Source organism: Sus scrofa, chromosome 11 (assembly GCF_054392235.1).
Source record: "Sus scrofa isolate SSC_HxYL_T2T_F1_AM1 chromosome 11, Sscrofa_HxYL_maternal_Yorkshire_Landrace_v2.0, whole genome shotgun sequence".
Classification (NCBI taxonomy): domain Eukaryota; kingdom Metazoa; phylum Chordata; class Mammalia; order Artiodactyla; family Suidae; genus Sus; species Sus scrofa.
Window position 1 is genome coordinate 12,238,773 of NC_139393.1, and position 17,853 is coordinate 12,256,625.

A 17,853-nucleotide genomic window follows, 5' to 3' on the forward strand; every position below is an offset into this window, starting at 1 on the left:
CAAGATATAGGCTTTGGGCAGATAAGCAACAATCTCTACCACAAAGATCATTAAGTCCCTGGGAGTTATTGCAGAGTACTGCACGCATGGAAAGGAAAACTAATCTTTTTCTATCTTCCTTTAAATAGGCTACAGACACTTAAAAGACAGGGACTGTGTCTTATTAATCTTTTAATCTTCACTACTGCCTAATTGCAAAGGTGCTTTTTAAGTGCTAACCAACTGGAGTTCCCTGGCATTGCAGGGTATCTATATTCTCGTATTAAGCTTACAATGTAAGACCAATTCACTGACATGTATGCACATGTTCAGGGTATTTGCTAGGTGAATGTCAAGATCAAATTAAGACATTAGTTGATAATGAAGTGCGTATATAAAATGCAGGTCAAAAGAAAAATGCATTTAATCTATTTTTTTTTTTAAAAAAAAGAAATGAGGTTAGTTTCGCAAGACTTGTTCTTATTGAATCTAAGCTGACTCATAGTAATCACTACTTCCTTTCCTAAGTACTTACAAATTGTTTAATCATCAACTCAGCAATTTTTCCAGGAACTGACATTAAGAACTCACAAATAGGTCCTAACTTTTTCCTTTTTAAAAATAATCTCCTGCCTCCTGGCATATTTGTCAGTGACCACTGAGATTACCAATAGAGTTTTCTCAGTGACAAGTGTACTTCCCTCAGTGCTCTTGGACTTGTCTGGACCTGAATTCATTTAAAATAATTGGAAAATCTTTTTACTACATTCCTTACCTATTATGAGCATTATTTCCCTTTTAACTACATTTGGCCTCTCTTTGATTTTTGGAAGATCATTCGTCTTGATGGAAAAACTAGAAGCAAAATAGATGTATAGTAACTTTGGAAATTCTGTCAAACACTCTTTTGTTGCCCTCTTGGCTTTTCCTCCAAAGGCTCAACACATTTTTAGTTTCTTAATAAAAAACTCTTTAAGTTCAGTTTGATGTATGTCCTGTGATATATAGCCTTAGAATTAGCAGATGGAGGCAGAGGAAACACTGAATCTAGGCTTAGACTTGCCACTTTCTGTCTGGGTAATAGTGATAGAGCCTGATACTTAGTAGGAACTAAATACATATGTTTGAAAGAATGAATAGCATCAGGCAAGAGGAATGACCCTCTCATCTGCTACAAAATAGGAACAGTATCTTTGCAAAGAGTTGTTTTGCAAATGTTTTGAGATTATAAAGTCAAGGCATTTCATGAACTGTGAACATACAAATATATGACACACGTACACATGTGGATATAGGGAGGTAAGTAGGTGGGTATAGGTGGGTAGGTAAATAGATGTGCACACAATTATGTCCAAAATGTGTGTGTGTGTGTGATATATAAGATGCTGTTATATTTACAGAATTGTCAAAGGGAAAGGATGATGTTTGGTTCTTACAAATAGAGGTATTCCAGATGAGAATAACTTGGTAAAATCACCCAGGGTTCCTTTCTTTGCTTTTTTTTTATTTTGACATTGGATTTTTTTTTTTTTTACTTTTGTCAGTTTAAAACCGAGTTTATCAAACTCTAGGGAACTTACTCTAGCCTAAGCCCATAGGAGACTGATTTAGAAACAAACAGAAATGATCAAAGGCAGGAATACTACCAAAAAATTGACTTCACTTATTATTTAGGCCACTTCTTGGGCAAGCCCACCAAAGATCACATTCCAAATCAGATTGTTGCTTAATGAACAAAAAAATTAGAACAAAAGGAATATCTCCAGAGTTTTCTTATTGTGCAGTAGGTTAACGATCCAGCAGTGGCACTGCAGCGGCTTTGGTCACAGCCATGGTGCAGGTTCGATCCTGGCCCAGGAACTTCCACATGCTGCAGGCACAGCCAAAAAAAGGAATGTTTCCATTAAGCTAGTGTCATCTAGTGAAATGCCCCTTCAGTTCATGTCCATTGGCCTCATTTGCTGAGCACATCTCATGTGCCAGGAGCTATACTTTGTGTGCTACTTTATAAGCATTATTTCCTATAATTTTTCTTTATTTGTTCAATTGTTTTTGGCTTATAAACAATAGACATTTATTTCTCAAAATTCTGGAGGCTAGGCAGTCCAAGGTCACGGCCCCAGTAGACCCGGTGTCAGTGAGAGCCCACCTCTGTGCTCCTGGGTGGTCATCTTCTCCATGTGTCCTTCCTTGGCCGAAGGGGCCTTCAGCCCCGAATTTTTAAAACAACCCCATCCTTAGTGTATATTCTTGATGGAATCCTTACCCATTTCACAGCTAGGACATTTTTGGTTCAGTTAAGTCCCTGTCGTGCCGAGGACCATAGCCCACTCTCTACATTTCTACGTTGTGTCATCTATCAAAGTGATCCACACTGGTCCTAAGAACAGTACCTTTACCTCTGTGTAATGATAGAAAAATACTGACAAAAGGTGCCCATTCTCTAGATTCCATACTGATTGCCATTGTTTGGTTAATGTATTTTCTATTCAGACAGTCAGTACAATGAATAAATTTTGAATTTAGTTAGATTCTTCACTTAACTAAGAATAACCTGCTTGCATACTTAGGATTAATGATCTTAAATGGTCACCAATTGTTATGGTACTTAATACTTTTTATTCCAGAGGACAATTTTATCTTCTTCTTATGCCCCAATTCTAAAATCAGCCTGCCATATAGCCCAAATATATACCAACTAGCCTCATTCTAATATCTAAATTTTTGGGTATTTTGAAACAGCACTATTTACTGTTTCCCATTTTTCTTCTTCATATGATTGAATTGTTTTCTTTTTTTTTTTTTTTTTGAACTTCATCTCTCTTTAGCCATTTTTTTTCTTTTAGGGTTGATGGCCAATAATTCAAGTCACTCACTATTACTTACTGAGATTCCATCATATGTCAAAGCATTGTTAAACGCTAAGGACACAACAGTATGTAAAACACAGTTCCTGCTCTCAGTGAGTTTATATTGGGAAAGACAGGGCAGTAAACAGGAGACTAATAGTAAACTGCTAATAATAATCTTCTTCTTCTTCTTTTTTTTTTTAGGGCTGCACCTGCAGCATATGGAGGTTCCCAGGCTAGGAGTCTAATCGGAGCTACAGCTGCCCACCTGCACCACAGCCACAGTAACATCAGATCTAAGCCACGTCTGCAACCTACACCACAGCTCACGTCAACACTGGATCCTTAACCCACTGAGCAAGGCCAGGAATCGAACCCATAACCTCATGGTTCCTAGTCGGATTTGTTTCCACAGTGCTATGAGAGGAGCTCCTAATTTATTTTTTAATTTTTTTTTGGGGGGGGGATCTTCTTTTCTAAATTCATTTCCTATGCCCCTATTTTTCTTCACTACTACATACCCTATAAATAACACGATAACTTTCTCTCATGATTCATCCCATTATTTACTCTTAGGATTTGATTGGTTTTGATTTTTGAGTGTTTCTGGTGCTCAGAATTGTTTCTGGATCAGCAATTTTCTTCTTAAATTGTCCAGGTTGAAAATGTCAGCAAATAAACTTATTATTATATAAATTGCTTTTATCAGATTAATCATGCTGCAGATAAGAATTTTAGTCGGATTAGCAAAAATATGATTGCCATAGTAATACAATGCAGGTTGGACTAAGCACATGATTATAATAGTTGCAAATGAAAATTGGGCTAAACATAGTTTATTAGTTCTTTGGTAATTCAGAGACTATTTTAGCATGTTGCTATCACGAAGTCAGAATTAAGATTTAAGTTTATAACATAAGTAGTGTGTCAGAGTACTTGGTAAAATGTTGAATATTGATACCTATATGTGTCAATATGCAGAAGCCCTTTAAGTAACCCTATGAAAATCATGTTACCAATTAATTGAAATTGTAGAATCTGAATTCTATAATATGAAATTATAGAATTACAGAATTGAAGTGGGATGTGTGTGTGTGTGTGTGTGTGTTGCAATTACCATTGCAATTAAATGCATCATTAGACTTATATAGTTATTTTGGAGTCAGTAGTGTCTATTTTCTCAAATATATGTAACTAGGAAAATTCCTCAAAAATATTAGTAAGTGACCTGGCTGCTGCAAAATATTAAGTTATTATTTTAAACATTGAGTTACACATAATTATTTTTAAAATTCAGATTTGAATTTGAGATAACGAGTTTCTTCCAATTCTTCTTCCCTTCCTCCCGCCTTTTCCTCCACCTACATATATCTTAGCAGCTCCTACAATGCCTCTTGAGATCCCATGTGAAGAAAAGCATATGACAAAAATAGTCTTAGGTCCATGATTCCCAAACTGAGCACCACAGAACTCTGAGATGGCACAGTGAGCTCTCAGGGCTGCTCTAGGGCATTTTGTGTGTTTTAGGGAAATACGACGGCATCTCTCAGACACGGCACCAACTCTTCTCTTAGTTCAAGTTAGTTCTAAGTTTCAACATTTGATAGCACTACATTCTTTTTGATGGCATCTTAGCTTTGTGAAATTAGTTTTTAGGGGTTGCTGTGGTTAAAGAAAAAAGACTGCATAAAAACTAATGTGCAACAGGAAACGAAGGTGGTGGTGTCAAGTGTGAGTCCAGGTTTCAGAAACTGTGCAGTGCCCTACAGGTGTGCAATATATACATTTAGTATGTTACTGTGGATGTTTAGGAATGAGATAAAATGTTTTTCTTTTGATTTATGAGTATTCTCAAGCAGGCACTAAATTCTTAAGGCTCAAGTATTTATCAAGTTATTTAGACATAACTACTTAATAAACAGAACTGTTCGGTATTTCTCTTGGGCTAAGGGCACCATGAAAAAATTCCTGAGACCCAAAGGATAGCATAAATTGAAAAAGTTTAGAACCTCTGTCTCAAGTGGTGATGTTTAAGAAGCTCAACCTTACCGTATTTTTAGATATATCCAGATTTCATTATCTTTTAGAGAAACATATTGTACCTTGAAATTTGCAGAGTTTACACAAATCATTCTGATTTACCCCTTATGATACTCCTATGTCCCTTCTTCTAAATTCATACATTTTCAAAGTTCCCAGCTGTTTGTTTTTTACATCATAAGGGGTATATGTATTGTGCAGTTAGCGGCCATGCACATGTATATACTCTATGGAAACAGATTTTAGAAGTCCAGTGGCATCATGACTAGAGGTTTAAGTCAAATGCTTACAAGCTGGTACCTATTTACCTAGCTTCTTAGCATGGAACAGATTTGCAGTATGGTTTAAAAGCTACTTTGACTTAATTTGATTACAATTTCAACTTTTTTTGTTCTCGTTGACTTATAAAATACCCACTTGGAGCCATATTATACAAGTAGGTGCTTTCATATTGGTTTATCCTGAGTAACTAAATGTATCTTCTCAATAATAGATTTTTCAAATATTGCTAATATCCTCAACTAATATATATCTATAATTTATTTAAGAAGGTAAACCATAAATTACTTTAAGTTGAATAATATCAAACCCATGTATTAGTTGCTATTGGATTTTTAAAAGTCATGAGTTAAAAGAGACTGTTATGGTTTGCTTAATTGCTAGGAGGATATCACTGGCCACTCCTCGACAGCTTTATAAATCTTCCAACATGACTCAGCGTTGGCAAAGAAGAGAAATCTCAAACTTTGAATATTTGATGTTTCTTAATACTATAGCAGGTAAGACGTCTCATTCTTTAATCTCCTAATATGTTTATGTTCATCAAAATCATGGGTAATGTGACTTGATGGAAGACATTGTTCTCCTTGGAATTCAGATACAGCATTGAATAAATATTGAAGCACTCACATTAAATTGCCATCAGAAACTACGCAAGCTAGTACCAAGGTTTGGATGCATTCTTTGTTGAAGAGGCTTTTCCTTGCTCTCCTTCTGCCATTTCCTTTGCTGACAGCTTTGTCTGAAGGTTTATTAGAGTCAACAAACCATTGCCAGAGAGTGTCTGGAAATAATAATGGGAAAACGTAATTTCACTACTTTGTCATTCTCAGCAGTAGCAGCTAGACAGGAGAACAACAACAGGATTCTGCCTAGTACAGATGTCACCTGGATTATGGCATGATTGGGTTATAGCATCTTTTTTTCTTAAAATCTTTGAATGAAAATATAAAATCAGATTACAGTTCTAAATGATGAGTAGCTGCCATCAACCTCAGCAGTATTGTGCTTATAAATTGAAAGAAGGTGGTGGCTTTGTTTTTCTGCAAAATCAGTGGTTGTTAGTGGCTAAACATACCTATGAGATTTAAGTATCTCTTTATTTTTTTCCTAAATTAAGCTCCAAAGCCCTTATTCATATTGAATTACAAAGAATTTACTTCTGTAAATCAGGCTTTACAAAAACTTTATAGACAGTCATATGAATTCAAAAAGCTACATGAATACATATGCTTACTTATGATTGTTGTTCTTATATGAATGAATGCTCAGAACCATGAATGTATTACCTTGTTCTCTGAATCATTACTTAAAAGGATAACTGTGCAATATTCCTCTTTCTTCATCTATCACATATGTGTTAATATGGATGCTATTGGCATATATCAAATATAGATAATATAGATATGCATGAAATAGACAAGAGAATTCAATTTGTTGACAAAAAGGGATAAAAAAGTTATTTGGTTGTTTTAAACAGTTTTGTGTTTTAATCACTTAATACATATTGTAATGTTAGTTCTTTTGCTAGCAGAACAGTAGAGATACAAAGAACTTTAATTATATACATTAAATTTTAAAATATATTTTATATACACATCTCCATTATATACATATATTTTTGATATCTTTGTATTTCATATATATATACATATCAGTATATACAATGTATAAATCTTAAACCTGTTTATTTCCTCAAAGATAAAGGAGATTTACTAGTTAACGAACACATATTATTTATATATAGAGATAGAAGGAACTTAAACATCTGAAATGTAAAGAGCCTAATTTCCTTAGCATGTTTAGGTAAATAGCATGAGCTTCACTGCCAAAGTGAAGAGGAAGGGAAGCCCAGATCTGCCAACTTTATGTCCTAGATCATAGGTGGTGTTTCAAGTTTTAACTCTGAGACTTTAAATCTTTCAGTAGCCATGCTTGATATCTGTTTGCATTTGTTTTAATAACTGATGTGTTTGGTCTTATCTTGTTTTACGCGCTTTTAATATTTTCTTGCTTTTTACATTGTTTTGTTTTCCTTTGGCCCTATAAAAAGATTCTGCCCACATTTTTGGTGATGTAGAACATAGTCTTTTTGTTATTAATTATTCTAAGGAACTAGTATTAATATGTTTAATTTTTTAATCCTTTAAAATATGTTTCTCTTACTTTTGAACTCAAAAATGAATTGACATTTTAAATCACTCCTATGCAAAATAAGAACATTAACTCAATTTACTTCTCATCATTGCTTATCTTTGTCAGTATAATTTACTACCAGAATCCATATTATTATGAAACACCTAGTTTGTTTTTTTAAATTTTTTTATTTTTTTGTCTTTTGCTATTTCTCGGTCCTCTCCCGTGGCATATGGAGGTTCCCAGGCTAGGGGTTGAATCAGAGCTGCAGCCACCGGCCTACTCCAGAGCCACAGCAACGCTGGATCTGAGCTGCATCTGCAACCTACACTGCAGCTCACGGCACACCGGCTCGTTAACCCACTGAGCAAGGGCAGGGATCGAACCCGCAACCTCATGGTTCCTAGTCGGATTCATTAACCACTGCGCCACGACGGGAACTCTTGAAACACCTAGTTTATATGCTCATGCCAGATACATCTCCCACATTGTGATACAGTTGCACCTATAACAACGTATAACCAGCATCCACTTAATGCCTGTTGCTTTCTGGAAGTTTTTTTTTTTCTCTGTCTGCCTCTTTTTTCCCTGTCTGGCTCTAGAAAGATAGAGATAACATTTTGATCCCTTCTAAAGCTGCCCCTGAGCAGTATAGACATAGCTTTTTATTTGGTTGGGACAGTCTGTGGGTCTCTGAGCCAGGACATGCTGATCATAAGAGGAATTTGAGTGGCTTCCTATCTTCTTTTGAATAATTGGGGTCTGTTTTATTTGGTGACATAAAGCATGTATAGACCACTTTTTTTTTCTCAAAGAATTAATTGGATGTTTTCTTTACAGTGATTATAACTTTGTCTACTGTAGACAATGGGATAAAAAGAAATATAAAGTAGAAACTAGGAACTCAGAGCACTTACAACTAGATGAGTAAATGAAATATATATAACATTCTAAGACAGCTGATAGTATGTCCTGGACAATTGCTATAAATAGTGAATGTTGCAAGAGCTAAGCAGAGTAGAGTAATTTTAAGAATGTGTTTGGGGAGAAAAAAAAAAAGCAGAGGTTTTTAGACTGCTGCCAGTTGAATGTGTGTTATGTGTTCAGTGAACATGACTATCACATCTTTGGCTGCAGCAGAGAATAGTAGGAATTAATATTGGAGCGATAGGTAAGAGGCCGACCATAACGAGCCTAAATCTAGGAGGCAGTGTAGTTTTGTGTAGAACGGAAGGCAGTGTGTAGTTTTAGGAAGATTAAACTGATAATTATGTATATCCTGAATCAGAAATTAAATATCTTGAAGTTAGTGAGAGCTCTTAGGAGAGCATTACAGGATATGAAGTCAACTTGTTTATCATTTTAATAAATAGTTACTGAACACTTTTGCTGTGTGCACTGACATTGAGAAGAAAGCAAAGTATGGTTTCTGCCTTTGAAAAGGTCATAGTATAGTTGGGAAAATGGCCATATACATTGGTAATTCCAATAAAAAGTCATAATTATTGTAATGGGAAAATATACAAAGCTCCTTGAAGTCATAGATCCTGAAGGCTTTACACTTAGAGGAAGAGCCTCTCACAATCTTTTCATAGGCTTCTTATAGCAACATTCAAGTTGAAATTTGAAATATGAATAAGATACCACTAGAAAGTAAGCAGAAGGCATTCCAAGAAAAAAGAAAATATGAGGTCAGAAATTGGATTAGAATAATGACAGCAGGTATGCCAAAAAAATGAAAAAAAGTAAATGGTACTGCCTGCAGTGTCATTATGCAAAAAGTAGAAGTCACTGTTAGATGTTCTAGTTTAGTGTGGGTGAAGCATGGTCCCCTGAAGAGCAGTCAGTATTAGTATCACTTGGGGACTTGGAGTTGCAAATTCTCAGACTCCTCCTCAAACCTACTGAGTCAGAAACTCAGAGTGGGGACCAGCACTGTGAGTTTTAGCGAGCCTCCCGTGTGGTTCTCATGCGTAAAGTTTGAGCATCATTGCTAATTATCAGAACAAGATTCACATATGTAAAGATACAGCACATACAAGAAAGCATGCAATTAAATGTCGTTAACTGTATTAAAAATTTAGAGAAGGGAGAGATTCTATGAGATAATCTAATCAAGGGAAACCTCATAGAAAAGATGGGCTATAAATGAACTCAAATGATTTTTTATATGTAGATAATTATTCAGCCAAAATGAACCTTCATACAGAAGTAGATGACAATTGGAAAAATTTGTGCATATAAATACCCTGAGGCTCTCTCCCTGCATGCATTCCTGCTAATTCTTCCCTTGCCATCATCCTGAAATTTTAAGTAAGTGTCCTAGTTTATATTAAACACCAGCATTGAAGATTTGGGTGATGGTTTTATAGAGAAGTTTCACCAAAGCCACAATTGAGTACTTATTTAGGAAGCAGTTAGAATTGCCTACTTTCCTGATTTATGGAGAACATCGTATATCCATTCATATCCATTTATATCCATTCATCTCTTCTTAATGGAACACTTTTCAGAGTTCCCCTAAAGGAAGGCTCGGAAGGATCCTAGAACAAAGGGCACTCTAAATATGTTAAAATGTTAAATTGTATCAATATGACTTTTAACAGGCGTTCTACTAAATAATCATCTTGTTTCATAGCATAGTTTTAGGGTTACAGGTATTGTTCAATAAATATGTGGTCATTTGATTGAAACTTTAGATTTATCATTTATTGAGAGAATGTCAGTGTTCTTACTGACAAATTATATATAATTTCCTGGGTTATCAAAAGCCAAGAAATGATGGGCTTATGTTTTATCATAGTCTTCTTTAAACATTTCTTTAATCAGTATCAAGATTCAAGGAAAAATAATATTATTTTTGTTTAGTTTTATTATTTCTTTCTTAAACACTTCTTTAATATTAACATCAACATTCAGAAAATATGGTAAATAATAGTTCATGTGGGGAGTTCCCACTGTGGTGCAGTGAGTTAAGGATCTGGCATTGTCTCCGTGGAGGCTCCGTGGAGGTTCGATCCCCCACCTGGTGCACTGGGTTAAGAATCCAGTATTGCCACAGCTGTGGCATGGGTCACAGCTGTGGCTCAGATTCAGTCCCTGGCCCAGGAACTTCCATATGCTGGGGGTGCAGGGGGGGAAAAAAAGTTAGGGTTTATTGAGCAATTTACAATGTCACAAACATGGTTCTAAGTGTTTTATGTGTATTTACTAATTTAATCCTAACACCAGCTCAAAAGTTCTTATCCCTATTTCACCAATGAGGAAATGACGTACAGAGAAGTAAATAACTTGCCGGGGTCCCAGAACTGACAAGTGAAGAAGTCAGGGTTCTAATGTAAGCAGTTTGGCTATAGAGCTTCACTCTGCCATTCTACCAAACTGCTTTAGACTATTCATGGCACCTCCAGTCATCAGCCTTAATCTATCAACTGCTTTTAAGACCAAAGCAATTAATCATTTTTAGGCAGTCATTTTTCAAAAGAACTCTTGAAGTTTATTTACTGTCACAGCTTTTATAGAACATCTAGGGATATTCTAGCATTAGATCTGGGCCTGGAATTACCATTTCTAGTGTAGAACCTGATACTATGTTCAGCTCAATTTCAGATACAGAGGAACAGACTCTGCTCTCAGACAGAGATTTGCATGCAGGAAGTTTATTGGAGAGTTTACTTGGGATCAGCATCTGTGGGGGAGTGAAGAAAGTAGAACTGGGTGGAAGGAGGAACTGAACCCGGCAGTAATTCAGCAAAGGCCTCAGCAGAGCCCACTGGGAACCAGGAGCTGGGATAACCTTGCGGAGATGTCTTGCCCCGAAGCAAGGCGGCCAGGCCTTCGCTGCCTCCACTTTGCAGTCATCGGATGCTGACTCCTGGGAAGGAGATAGGACTTTGGGTGAGAGGGCTTTCTTGTGATGATGGTGACTCTCGCAGAACGCCACAACACAGCCACCAACCCAGCATCCGGGATAGAGTGGCTCTGAGAATCACCTGCAGGGCTTGGTGAAATACAGGTCTGATTCAGCAGGTTTAAAGTAGGAATCTCAAGAATCTGCTCTTTGAACAAGTCTGCCGGCGATGCTAATGCCATTGGTCTAAAGTCCACACTTTGAGAACCACTGTAGTGCACTTAGATTCCTTAAAAGACATGCCTTAATGTACGTGTCTTAATCTCCCACAGCATTCTCATCTTCTATAGCACGCTCTATGCCACTTGTTGGCACTTAGAGTCATGTGTCCTTGGCATTTTATGCCTGTATCTCTTCTTTCCAGTGAGACTGTGAGGTCAAAATTTTGTTCTATAAACACCCACCAAATAGAACTCATTTAATATTTATGCTCTGTGTTTACACGATTTTGTGATCTGTCATGTGAATTCACTAGAATTGCATGATGAAGGATCTTTTAAATTTCCTGAATTAAAGAGAAGAGTTAGAGAATAGAATCTGGTTGAGACGATGAAACACTTTCTGACTTTACATTTTTAAAAAATAAGCCATTATGACTAATAAATTCACATTTTTTGTAAAAATATTCTAGTACCTATCTTATACTTTCAGATTTACCTATTTTCTCCAAAATACTGCCTTATTGTGTGTGTGTGTGTGTCTTTCTGCCTTTTCCAGGGCTGCACCAGCGGCGTATGGAGGTTCCCAGGCTAGGGGTCGAATTGGAGCTGTAGCCACCGGCCTACGCCAGAACCACAGCAACGTGGGATCCAAGCCGCGTCTGCAACCTACTACACCACAACTCATGGCAACACCGGATCATTAACCCACTGAGCAAGGGCAGGGACTGAACCCGCAACCTCATGGTTCCTAGTTGGATTCGTTAACCACTGCACCACAACGGGAACTCCTCCAAAATACTGTCTTAACATGAAATGCCAAGTACATGTTATGACCCATTTCTTGCTCTCCCTTTCTTGAGGTCTCCTAGTTAGCCAATTTGTCTTTTCTCCTTTCTAGATGCTTTTAAAAATAAGGCTCTTTATAAAGCCTACAGCAGCAATGGCCTAGTATTTATGTAGTATGTAGATCCTCATGTGTCATATGTATATGTACATAATTGCACATAAAAATATGCACATTTCCTTATATGTAGGTAAATTTTATAAATCAAAGAATCATGTCACATAATCAGAAAACATACTATTTTTAAAGCTTGCCTAAAGAACCATAAACGTTTTCATGGCTTTTATTTTGTTATGTTAATAAATTTAATAGATATTCATTATAGAAAATAGAAAATATAGAAAAGCGTGATATAAATCTTTAATTACTCATAATTCTAGCCATAAATATCATAGCTAACATTATGGTGATTGTGCTGTCTTTTCTTTTTCTGTGTGTGGTAACCTTTGGGAATCTACTACATATACAGTTTCCCATTCTACTTTTTCTGTCTCATTATATAATCTTTGAAAGCATGAGCTTTAAAAATTGCATGAGGAGTTCCCTCTTGGCACAGCAGAAACGAATCCGACTAGGAACCATGAGGTTGCAGGTTTGACCCCTGGCCTTGCTTAGTGGGTTAAGGATATGGCCTTGCCATGAGCTGTGGTGTAGGTCGCAGACGTGGCTTGGATCCTGCATTGCTGTGGCTGTGGTGTAGGCCGGCAGCTGTAGCTCTGATTTGACCCCTAGCCAGGAACCTCCATATGCCATGGGTGCTGCCGTAAAAAGCCAAAAATAAAAAATAACGAAATAAAAATTGCCTGAAAGTGTAGCTTAGGACTGTGATATAATTTGTTTAGCTATTTTGAAACAATTGGATTTTATTTTAATTTGTGAAGGACATTAAGTTTGTCATTTTTTTCATCATGCTTAGATTTTGACTAAAAAAACGGTGGGTTCAACTTCTTATTGCCAGAGTTGAACTAATTTCTGCTTATTGTATTCCAAAAGATACAGCCTATGCCTTATTTTATATTTTTCAGATAATACTATGAATAAGATGTTAAAATCTGGCATTCTTACATTAAAAAAAAATGTAGCTTTGTGTAAATGATCCTGTTAAGTTTGGGTTTTTTTTTTTTTTTTTTTTTAAGTTTTCTGAGTTGTTTTTCATATGATCAGCTAATGAATTCAGCACAACTTCCTCAACCCCAACCTTTTTCTCCTGTTTAGCATTTTCCACTTTTTTACTCTGTGATGTACAAGCCCTCCCTGGTTAATTATGTATATATTTAGCTACTGCATGTGTTGGGCTTATTATTGTCATCTAATTAGATGTAACTTGAACTGCTTGCTTCTAGAAAAATCATTAAAAATTCTTTCCTAATGACCTAGAGATGACAAAATGTCTGTAAAGTGTGAAGAAGCAGACAAGCACAGGAACATCGCTCTTAAAGAGTGTTAATCCAGATGCTGCAATCATCTAATTAAACAATATTTTGCTGTCATTAACATTTTCACCAAGGAATTGCAGTTATAATTTCTTTGTCAGCTGTCTCTAGATCACTTTACCTTCAAAACTAAAGTGCCATATAAAAACATTAAATTGGATGGTTTAATTAAAAAGTTTTTTTTTTAAAAAAAAGGAAGAAACGTATCTGGTGTTTCTGAGATCTCATTTACTGTGCTTCACTTTTATTGTTTGAGTAGATTAGTGTCAGAGGCTCGAGATATTTAATATTCATCTTCTAAGATAAATCCTTACAAGCATAGTTAGGAAAAAAAATCCGCACTTATTACTGCTCGAAAAGGAAAGAACTCTCCCAATTACAGTACAAGATTATTTACTAAATTTCAATTATCCTAAATTTTTAAAAAATTGATTAATTAATGCCTAGATGTTCTAAAACCTAAGAGGTTTTACTTTGGTAATATTTCAGGATTTTTTTGGTTAATTTAGGAAACAGCAGGGTTTTTTTTTTTATTTCACAAAGGTGCTCAGCAAAATAATTAAAATAATAATGTTTATTCACTGCTAAAAAGCCGCAAATAACTTGTAAATGCAAAAACCCAAAGTTCCACTTACTCGTTTTCACCGTGTGATTTTTAAAACATTTTGAAGTTTTAGTTTAAATCAAAAATATGCATTAGCTGTCCATGTTGCAAAGCTTTTATGTGGAAATTTTTATTTAGAAAAGGTTTTAATGTAACTATGTCAGAACGTCTATTTATATAGTTTATTGTATTCATTAGAATTTAAATGTGCTATAAAGCTTTAGGGTTTAAAACTTACCAAATTTTCCTAAGCCTTTATTTTAAAAGAACGCCTCAAAGATTATTAAAAGTGAATTACAAAAGAAGCAAACAGATTAATTGCTGTAAGCCCTGACTATTGGCAGCAGTCAATTTATGTGCGTATGTTTTAAAGATGGTACCTTCGTATTTTTCTAAAAATAACATTACATCTTTTCATTTGTTAGAAAATCATTTCTACCAAAGGGTAGTGTCTTCACTTATGGTCTCTATTTTTATGGTGTTTGTACTTATATCACACATTAAAGTACTGAGTTGATGTAAATTGTAAATAAAATTTTTATTTTATTTTGACAGTTTTTCCTTACTATATGTTATAAAACTTCATCAGAAATTCTCAAAACAATTACGTATCTAATTTTTAGTTCTTTATTTATGTAAGTAATAAAGTAACACATATTATTCTGTAAAATACACATATATTGGGAGATCTTTTTCTTTAAAATCTATAGATATTTTAAGCAGAATAGTAACCCAAATAATGGCAGAGCACTAAATAAGCCACAGACCTACACAGAATCCCAGAAATAGCTCTGTCCAGCCAATCTAGACTCTCTGTATATGTACATGCATGGAAGACACGCTGAGAGTAGTCAGATGTTCCAGTTCATGTGTCTATGAACTCTCAGTAATACGTTTGAAATTTTAGAATTTTACACTTTGTATTTTATGATACTGCTTTAGCAAGCATAATATTTTCGCACACAAAAGATTTCAATTAAAAGTTTCCAAATTTTTGTCTATTCTCATGACTACTATTTTCACAGATGACTTAGGAACATGGAGCAGGTGCATTCACTGCCTGCACACATTTCCTTGTGGCATTCTAACGTGCAAATTCACAGTGCCGGTTGCTGTCATCTGTACTTCTGTGACTCTGCATGGTCCTCATCCTCCAAACTGTCCTGCATTTTTCCTTTTTTATTTGACTTATGTTTGTTTCATCTTTTAAAATTTGGCTCATTTTATCCCATTTTCATCACATAGGTATTTATTCCTTCAACAGGTATCTATTGGACAAACAGAATGTGCCAAAAATACATAGTTTTTTTTTTTTTTTTTAAGCCCAGACCCTTCATTCCAGAATTCACAGACTAGTGGAGAGGCAGACGAGTAAATGGTGACATGTATTAGCTATAACACGTCTGCAGAAGTGCTGTGGCAAAGAACAAAGAGGAAACCCTAACCTTACTCTCACCTCGTTCCAGGAAGTGCGAAGCAGAAGCAACATTCTGCTTTCTACCAATTGCCTGCATGTATAATATACCTACAGCAATTTGTGCGTTTAGACCAACATGTCATGGTGTTGTAAAGTGCAGAGATTCATATAAGAAACACATATAAAAGAGTCACCCAGTAAGATGTTCATTCAGTGAATTAATTGAATTTCATGCTTATGATAGCAGATTTAGTACTTCCTTAGACTATGGTTGGTTTTTTGTTCTTTGTTTTTTTCATACTTCACAGTTGCAGTTACCAGTTGCTACAAAAGTAGGTATTGTTTAATGTCAGTTCTGGATGATGGACAAGATAATTTATGCATATATATGCTACTGTTATGCTTATACAGTGTGTGCAGTAAGGCAGACAAGATGAAATCCCCATCACTAAATAGCAGGGAAATAGCTATTTTATATGGATTTGAATGGAAATTTAGAAAGTCCTATGATCAGTTCATAATGCATTTTCACAAAAAGAAATCTTGTCCAACAAAAGTTTTCTTTGTACCGTGTTTCTTTAATAGTGTTTTCCTTCATTTCATCTGATCATACATTATTTCAGTATCAGCTTATCAGGGTGAGCCAATGCTGTGCTCTCCGTGAGTTTCCCATAGTCCTTCCAGCTTCAGTATCCGACCTGAAATGCTTAAGTCACTGTGTAAAAAAACCAATAAACAAACGAACAAAAAACTCAACCTAAGATTCAGCAGCTCACCATTAAAGTAAAACAATATAGTATGAAAAGAAAATTCATTAACTCAAGGGAGTGAAAACAGTGTTGATGTCATCTGCCTAGGTGCTTTTCCACCCTGACTTTAGAGGGCTTCCATTAACTTGAAAATTCTCTTACATTGATTTCTTAATAAATGTAGTCTGCGTACTGGCAATAGAATTTCTAGATATGGGAGTTCCCATCGTGGCGCAGCAGAAACGAATCCAACTAGGAACCATGAGGTTGCAGGTTCGGTTCCTGGCCTCGCTCAGTGGGTTAAGGATCCGGTGTTGCCGTGAGTTGTGGTGAGGCTCGCAGATGCGGCTCGGATCCCGCGTTGCTGTGGCTGTGCTGTAGGCCGGCAGCTGTAACTCTGATTGGACCCCCAGCCTGGGAACCTCCATATGCCACGGTGCAGCCCTAAAAAGACAAAAGACAAAAAAAAGAGAGAAAAAAGAATTTCTAGATATGTACTTGTTGTAGTAGAACACCATCCCATAATCTGCAAGTGTGCCGGTCCCCAGGGTGACCTCCTCCATGATCGGTTTCAGGGACCTCAGCCTGCAAGGCTCTGCTTCCAGTGTGGCAATAGCATCTTCATCACAGTCAGCAGTAGAGGAATGGGGCATGGAGCAGCCACGTGGCAAGTTGCAGTGGACCAAGCCTGAAAGTGGCAGATATTATCTCTGCTTACATTCTGTAGATTAGAACTAAGCCCCAAGGCCATGGCTTAGGGAGACTGAGAAACGTGACCGAGTCCAAGAAGAAGAAAAATCAGTTGTGACAAACAGCTAGCCATCACCACCAAAGCTTATCTTATAAAAAAAGTAGTTCTAGTTACTCACTTCTTAATTATTATTGAGTGAATTGATTTGTAACACATTGTTATGAGAATGCTTTTACGTAAAGATATACCTCAATAAACAAAAGAGTTTATGCAGTAGTTGCCTTATCTATTATAAGAACAGGAACAGTTTCATGAGCAATTAGTTATACAGATTTTCGTTTCTCTTTCTCTTTACTAGGTCGGACATATAATGATCTGAACCAGTATCCTGTATTTCCATGGGTATTAACAAACTATGAATCAGAAGAGTTGGATTTGACTCTGCCAGGAAACTTCAGGGATCTATCAAAGGTAATGTTGAAATATATAGAAGTCACTTTTTCTCATAAGCGATATTCTAAAAGTATTTCTACCGGAGCGTATATGTTCAGTTGATGTTTCTAAGAAAGTAAACCTGGATGTCTTCTCTTTTTGTAGTCAGCATTTAAATTTCATCAGTCCTTCGCATAGGAATTAAAGATAAGTTAGTACTAAAATAAGCAAAACGAAATGGGTATTTGAGAAAGAGCAGATACAGAGAGGTTGTTCTTATATCCTAGGCTTTAAAGGTCAAGGCAAGAAACTAGAAATGGGTACAAAAT

The 17,853-nt window shown here is 36.0% G+C and overlaps 1 protein-coding gene and 1 long non-coding RNA gene across 21 annotated transcripts in view; one reads left to right on the forward strand and one right to left on the reverse strand.

Moving 5' to 3' along the window:
* The window catches only part of NBEA (neurobeachin), a 644,629-nt gene that overhangs the window by 516,561 nt on the left and 110,215 nt on the right, over positions 1-17,853 (forward strand). For 19 of the 20 annotated variants that reach the window (XM_021065197.2, XM_021065202.2, XM_084981455.1 and 16 more), the window contains 2 exons: positions 5,532-5,647; positions 17,451-17,563. In XM_021065197.2, coding sequence (XP_020920856.2) covers positions 5,532-5,647; positions 17,451-17,563 — 229 coding nt within the window. Of the gene's footprint in view, positions 1-5,531; positions 5,648-17,450; positions 17,564-17,853 lie in introns of those variants that run through there. The other variant, XR_014819172.1, reaches the window with a different exon arrangement.
* On the reverse strand, positions 11,051-16,881 carry LOC146398527 (uncharacterized). The gene is made up of 2 exons (XR_014819334.1): positions 12,925-16,881; positions 11,051-11,901 (listed from the first exon to the last, which is right to left on the reverse strand). It is a non-coding gene; the product is annotated as an uncharacterized LOC146398527 (long non-coding RNA).